The sequence below is a fragment of the Babylonia areolata genome, chromosome 31 (assembly GCF_041734735.1).
Source record: "Babylonia areolata isolate BAREFJ2019XMU chromosome 31, ASM4173473v1, whole genome shotgun sequence".
NCBI classification, from domain to species: domain Eukaryota; kingdom Metazoa; phylum Mollusca; class Gastropoda; order Neogastropoda; family Buccinidae; genus Babylonia; species Babylonia areolata.
This window is the reverse complement of record NC_134906.1, coordinates 23039204-23046934: the sequence shown is the minus strand read 5'-3', so window position 1 is coordinate 23046934 and position 7731 is coordinate 23039204. Positions and strand designations below refer to the sequence as shown.

At 40.1% G+C, this 7731-nt stretch overlaps 1 protein-coding gene across 4 annotated transcripts in view; it reads left to right on the top strand.

Annotated features, from left to right (window-relative positions):
• Positions 1 to 2196, top strand: part of LOC143276185 (sodium- and chloride-dependent GABA transporter 1-like) — a 71422-nt gene extending 69226 nt beyond the window's left edge. For all 4 annotated transcript variants that reach the window (XM_076580622.1, XM_076580623.1, XM_076580625.1 and 1 more), the window contains exon 15: positions 1377 to 2196. In XM_076580622.1, coding sequence (XP_076436737.1) covers positions 1377 to 1481 — 105 coding nt within the window. In that variant the 3' untranslated portion in view covers positions 1482 to 2196. The remainder of the gene's footprint in view (positions 1 to 1376) is intronic.
• Positions 2197 to 7731: the final 5535 nt, after the last annotated feature.

Here is a 7731-nt window from a genome sequence, read left to right as displayed (position 1 = left end):
ATCAAGCTGGTCGTCTAATCATTCAGCTGAGATGATATAAACCGAGGTCCTGTGTGCAACATGCACTAGGCGCACAGAACAAGAACCCACGGTGACAAAAGGGATGTCCTCTGGCAAAATTCTGTAGAAGAAATCCACTCTGATAGGTACACAGATATACATGTGGAGTGATGGCCTAGAGGTAACGCGTCCGACTAGGAAGCGAGAAAATCTGATCGCGCTGGTTCGAATCACGGCTCAGCCGCCGATATTTTCTCCCCCTCCACTAGACCTTGAGTGGTGGTCTGGTCTTAGTCATTCGGATGAGACGATAAACCGAGGTCCCGTGTGCAGCATGCACTTCGCGCACGTAAAAGAACCCACGGCAACAAAAGGGTTGTTCCTGGCAAAATTCTGGAGAAAAATCGACTTCGATAGGAAAAAACAAATAAAACTGCACACAGGAAAAAATAAAAAAAAAATGGGTGGCGCTGTAGTATAGCGACGCGCTCTCCCTGGGGAGAGCAGCCCGAATTTCACGCAGAGAAATCTGTTGTGATAAAAAGCAATACAGATACAAATACAAATACATACATGCACTCAAATGTTTTACATTTATTTGCTTATTTATCACCATTGTTGTCTTTTTTTATTTATTTATTTTATTTTTATTATTGTTATTATTATTATTGTTATTATCATTACTGCTACTACTTTTTTAAAATTATTTATTTATTTATTTATTTATGTACGCTTATAGTTGACTTCATCAAGTTTTTGTGCCTTATACATATTATTATTAGTAGTAGCAATTCTTTTTTTTATGTATTTATCTATTATTATTCACCCTTTTTTCTTTTTTCTTTTTCTTTTTTTTTCTCAAGGCCTGACTAAGCGCGTTGGGTTACGCTGCTGGTCAGGCATCTGCTTGGCAGATGTGGTGTAGCGTATATGGATTTGTCCGAACGCAGTGAAGCCTCCTTGAGCTACTGAAACTGAAACTGAAACTGCACTCAAGGCCTGACTAAGTGCACTGGGTTACGCTGTTGGTCCGTTATTTGCCTAGAAGATGCGGTGTAGTGTGAATGGATTTGTTCAAGAAGACAAGGAACATCGCATTCCTAACAATGAAACCTGTAGACTGGGCCATTCAGACAGCCACTGGACATCAGACTTGAAATAGAAGTTTAAAAAGAACACAGAATTTAAACGTACTCGACTCGGATGTTGGTGGTTCGCCGATTTTCTCTTCCACATGCTGACGTGTGTGTGTGTGTGTGTGTGTGTGTGTGTGTGTGTGTGTGTGTGTGTGTGTGTGCACGCACGCGTGTGTGTGCACTTTTGAATGTGTGTGTGTGTGTGTGTGTGTGTGTGTGTGTGTGTGTGTGTGTGTGCAGAGACTCCGACAGACGCTGAAACCAGATTACAACGTGTGGAAACCCGCTGATCCCGTCGCTCGAGTCTCCTACTGCCAGGAAACTCAGAAACACATTGACGTTTAGATGTTTAAAAAAACAACAAGAACAACAACAACATTTTGTGGTTTATTCTTTCACCGTCACGTTTTGTTTCATTGTACCAGTTTTGCTGAGGAATTTGGCGTGGAACCACTGAAGTAACAGTTTTGACTGTACGTCATGTTGAATTCCTCAGCATTGTTTTTTTAGAATACATGAAAAGAAATCAAAACCCCAACGTATGTTGTTTTCTATTTATTCATTTATTTGTTGTGCTATTTCCTTCCAGTTTAGTTCGTTCGTTCGTTCGTTAACTCCTTAGTTCGTGAGTTAGTTAGTTTAACTCTCTCCATACGAACGGCGATAGAGACGACGTTAACAGCGTTTCATCCCAATTACCATCATCAAAATATTGCAAGCGGAACGCTCTTTTACTGAAGAGGTGAATGTTGAAAAAGAAAACCACAGTTCTAACGACGGAAGCTAAAGGTTGGGTCATTCAGACACTCACTGGACATCCGAGGGGTCTGTGTAGAGGAGAAGAGAGGACTGGCCGTACTGAGTGAGTTAAAGACTGCCTCAAAATGTCCCTCAAAGACCTCAACAACAGTCCCAGCAGCTGGGAATCGCTTGCTCTGGACCACCCAGCCTGTTGAAGCAACCGAGATCAGTCAAGGAGCGAGCGTACGCAGCAGAAAACTGACACGCAGCAGAGTCTGAGAGGAAACGTACCACGAGCAAAATGACACTAGCTACACCCACTCCCACCCCACCCCTGTCCCCTCCCAACGTACACACTCTCTCTGTTCTCTGTCTCTGTCTCTGTCTGTCTCTCTCTCTCTCTCTCTCTCTCTCTCTCTCTCTCTTCTGCTGCATCATCACCTTACCACACGTGTCTCACACAGGACTGGCCTCACCAGTCACCTTCTCTGGACCCACAGTCACAGATCCTCCATCTGACACTGAAGTCGTGGTCATCTTCGAATCCGAAGAACGAACATCATCACAGAGAGAGAGAGAGAGAGAGAGAGAGAGAGAGAGTGTGTGTGTGTGTGTGTGTGTGTGTGTGTGTGTGAGGGAAGAGAGGGAGAGAGAGAGAGCCGTTCAGATATGAAACAAAACACCATGCAAGATAAAACAGCTGCCTCACAACAAACATTATGCTCTCGACGTTCATTCCCGTTATTCCCTGAAATGTGTAATATTGTTGAAAGAAATATGCAAAATTCCTTTCTGTCTTTAGAAGTTAACACTTCTGCCTTATTAAATGCTTAAAGAACTGGCAGGGCTGTTAAGTGCATGGCATTTAGGTTATTACTAAATGCCCCATACACAAAATATTGTGAAAATATTGAATGCATATGCAAGGGACGTTTAATGGTAGAGCACGTTTTAACCCGCTGTTTAGTAATGAAACCTTTTTTGCCTCCAGAAATTACGGAACACGTGTTGCCAGTTTCAAATAACATTTTTTGGAAAAAGTTATATATGTCAAACTGTTCTTTATCACAGTTAGCTAGTTATGTGTTAAATAGTCCAGTTGGTTGTTTATTGTAGGTCCCCACATGAACCTCTTTTCAAGTAATAATCTACAGAAGTAGTGCATACAATATTTGATTATTGATTTTTTTTTGTGGTCCTGATCCCGCTTCCCCCGTCCCGCCTCTCACACACACCCTTCCAATATTATGTTTTTTTTTCTTTCTCCAGTCACTGACACTCACCCTGTCCATTTTAGATTTTGCACTCTATCTTTTCCACATTGTTCTCTCTCTCTCTGTCTGTCTGTCTGTTTGTCTGTCTATCTGCCTGTTTGTCTGTCTCTTCCTTTCGTAGTCCCCGCCCCTTGCCCCCCCCCTCCCCTCCACCTCAACCGCCCCCCTTTTCATTCGAATATACAGAAATGTCGATTTATTTTCAGTCTAACATCATCTTAGATGAACAAACTATAAATAAATAAACGAAATCCCTTTGTTCTTGATCCGCTGGTGTGTTCTTGTTATGAAGAAAACTAGTTGAATAGTGCCCTGATAAATGATTAGGGCCAAACACAAAAAAAATAATGTTTAGGTTGTTCCAGAACATAATTCATTCATGCATGCTTTGCTCCAACCTTCTAATACTGGGATAAAACTTCTATTGTCAAATGCTCATTGTGTAACTTTCACGCACGCACATTCAGACAGACATGTAACATTTTACGTGTATGACGGTTTTGTTTATTTACCCAGTCATGTAGGCAGTCATACTCTGTTTTCGGGGAGGGAGGAGGGTGAATGCTGTGTAACTTCCGTGTTTCCATAACCCACCGAAAGCTGACATGGATTACAGGATCTTTAAGGTGCGTATTTGATCTTCTGCGTGCGAATACACACGGAGGAGATTCAGGCACTAGCAGGTCTACACACATGTTGATCTGGGAGATCGAAAAATCTCCACCCTGTACCCCACCAGGCGCTGTCACCGAGATTCGAACCCAGGATCTCTCCAACGATTTTAACCATTCAGCTATTGTACCCATCATAACAGAAAATATGGTTGGATGCTTTTTGTTTTGTGATCTCCATGTTAAGGATGCTGTGATTTTGATGATATTTTCTGAATGTCTTTACCATTTTCGAAATGGATAAATATAGATGGAAGCTAAAAGAGATAACATTCTTGAACACGCATCTCTTTGAAAGTACAAGAGAACAGCTTGGATCATAATTATAGTCTACAATGCCAAATGTTTCACTCTGAAAAAAAGAGACAATGAGCAAATTCATTCTTCTTTTTTTTTTTATATGTGTGTGTTATTGGAAATCTAAATAATTGTAGATCATATGGATATCTACACATTACGTTACAGAATACAAAATACCGTTGATGAATGTGTAGTGTATTTCTGTGTGTTGTAAGACACCAGGCATTCTTTACCTTTCATATGAATTTGTAAACTTTTCACAACCCCACACTCCAAAACAAATTTTCTAATCACATAATTATGTTTGTAACTGTTTCACAATTGCTTTTTATTTTTGTTTCTCTTTTTTTTCTTTCTTTTTTTTTCTTTTTACATTATTAACACCACAAAAATGTAGTTTGCTCTACAACCTTCTACATCGAACTATTTATCTCCAACAGAATTCAGAACGATATTTGTTCTGCTGATGCTTACAAAGTATACTGCACCCTGGTAAACGTTAGGGCAGGTGATGATCACATCAGCTTTATCATGACCAACCAGAGAAACGCACAAGCTTCTTTTTTGACCAACACAGTGCAAAGGAGACATTCACGCTCAGTTGTTCTGACTGAATATCAACTAGATATTAAACAACAGACAAGAACAGCAACTGTTGCTTGCTCAAGTAACATAAAGGTAGACAACTTCAAACCAGAACTGGTTAGCGCATCTTATCAGCTTTCTTCAGATAAACGGGAGGGGCAGACAGAGGCCAGGAAATTACGCATCACTGTTCTTTCGCAAACAACAGAGAGTTGTAAAGCACGCACACACACCCACGCACCCACCCACCCCCACCCACCCACACACACACATATTCACACACACACACACACACACACACACACACGAACGCACTCACAGACACACGGATGCACTCATACACACACAAACACTCACTCACTCACACACACACACACACACACACACACACACACACGCAAACATGTAAAACTTCATAATGCTTTCCTGCTTTGTTAAGTAGTCAGCTTTCATCTGGCATGGGTGGAAGTATAAACAACTCTGAAATAAATCGAAACAAATTGCTGCATGAGTGAAGTTCGACAAATCTTGGAATTGGTGTGTGTGTGTGTGTGTGTGTGTGTGCGTGCGTTTGTGTGTTGTGCGTGTGAGTGTGTGTGTGGCATTACTCCCATGCCGCTCATTTACATTCCCCGAAACACGGCCACAGCCGGGTTCGTCCGTCACAGTTCCAGCGTCAGCAGTCCACAGGGAACCATCGATGTTAGGTTGCCAGGAGGACACACACCAGAGGAGACCCTGCACTGCCGCTGAGTCACTTCGGTGGTGTTCAGTGGTGCCTGTTCTGATTTAACATACTTAGGACACCACCTACTAATCCCCAACAGTGACTGTTGCTGTCGCAAGTTAGACAAAGGTAGACAACTCCACAGCAGTGTTGTTGTATTCTTCAGTTTTGTACAAATAAGATTAAAGTACGTTCACGATGTGCCTTTGTTTGTGTGGTAGTGTGTATTTCTCATGAACCACTAATCAGTCACGCACTTTCAACAAGTGCATTGACCACTTTACAGATATTGCTCCGCTCACAAAGTCTCCAGACAAACAGTTCGATATTTTCGTTTGTAACATCAACAACAGAGACAACAGCAGCTACTGTATCGAACTATTTCACTCCAACAAAATTTAAAAAAAATAGTACATGTTCTGCTGGTGATTACAAAGTATACTGCATGCTGTTAATCACTGGGGCCTTCAAAGACGTACAAATGGCCTCTTCGCTGTCCATAATTCCATCTGCATATTAACCAAACATGAAACGAGAGACAAGAATAGTAACTGTTCCTGGCTCAAGTAAGACAATTTTGTACAAATAGAATTTAACTGTAGGAAATAGAGAGCACGTAGCATTAACATTGACTTTTCCTTCTCATCCTGTTGACCATAGCAAAAGCACACGTACACACATAAGTATTGTATAGTATTGCTTTTGTTTGTCTGCCTGTGTAATCTTTGGATAGAAATATTGTCTTGTCTTGCCTTCTCTTTTATCAGGTTTGATCACAAAAGGTTTCTCACTGTGAAATTCGGGCTGACAGCATTGATAAAGTGCAGAGTACCCACATGATATTTCGTTTCCTGACTGCACGTGTTCATTGTGCAATCAAATTTAATTTTTCTATAGAATATTGTGCGGGACGATCCTTTTGCTGCCGTGGATTCTTTTACGTGCACTAAGTGCATGATAGACACAGGAGTTCGGTATATCGTCTCCGTCATCCAAAACACTAGCACCCAGACCACACTTTGACACACAACTGTTCACTCTTGGCTCAGACCAATCAGCCCTTTAACAAACACATTGACCATGAAATGAACGTGGACACTTTGTGACCTTTACGTTAAAGATGCTTTTTGACTTACTGTTGCCTAAATCTGACAAATTTCAAGACTGGTAATGTGAATGGAGGCACTTCCATAAAAGTTAATTCAGGAGAACAGATTCTACAATGAAGATGAGAACTCTTAATGTCTCGTTCTGAATATAGGGCAATGAGGCATCCAGTTTTCGTTTTTAAAGTCAGAAGCAATGGTAATCCATTTATTGATTACGTTACAGTGTACTTCTAAACATTTCACACAGAGGTACTTCATCCCTTGCAGGAAATAAGCATGGTTGACTGTGGAAACTTTTATATGTGGTATGTGTTCAACCCCAAGATTATTTCAGTGTGTTTGTAATAAACGTCATGAACAAGATCATAAGATATCTTATTGCATGTACACAAAGTACAGTCAAGTACCAGGAATAAAATAATGTAAACAATTAACTGCTATCTGTTGAACCGGTTGAATCGAACTATTTACCTCTAACAACATTCAGTACAACATCTCCTCAGCAAATAATTAAAAATGTATTGCATTCTGTTTGAATAAAATGCAGGTGATGATATTAGAGTTTACTGACCTACAAGAGAAACACATCAGCTTTCTTGGCTAATAAGTAATAAAGATATGTTCATTGTCAGTATTCTGACTGAATACAAACCAAATATTAAACAACGGACAAGAACAGTAACTGTTGCTGATTCAAGTTAGCCAAGGGTAGATGTCTTCAAAGCAGAGCTGTTGTCTTCTTAAATTTTGTACAAATAGAATTAAAGTGTAGGAAACTATGACGTGTTCACTTAACGTTCACTGCTTCTCATCCTACTGACGGTCGCAAAGAACATCTTGACAGAAAAGTGTTGTATTGGATTACTTTTTTTTCTTTTTTCTAATAACCAATTCATGGATGAAGTCGCTACAAAAAAAGAAAAGAAAAAAAAAGAAAGAAAAGGAGACTTGTTCACTTAGCATTCACTAAAGTCGCTTCGTCCAGTGGTCGCTAAAAAAAAATAATGAAAAATAAGTTAAACATAGGATTTTCCTTTATTTTATTTATAAAATTTTTTCTTTGCTTTGTTTTGTTTTGTCTAACAATGCATTTGTTTTGCAAAAGATGATGTCATGTATTGCATCACTTTTTGTTACTTGAACCAGGAACAGTTACTATTCTTGTCTCTCGTTTCATGTTTGGTTAAT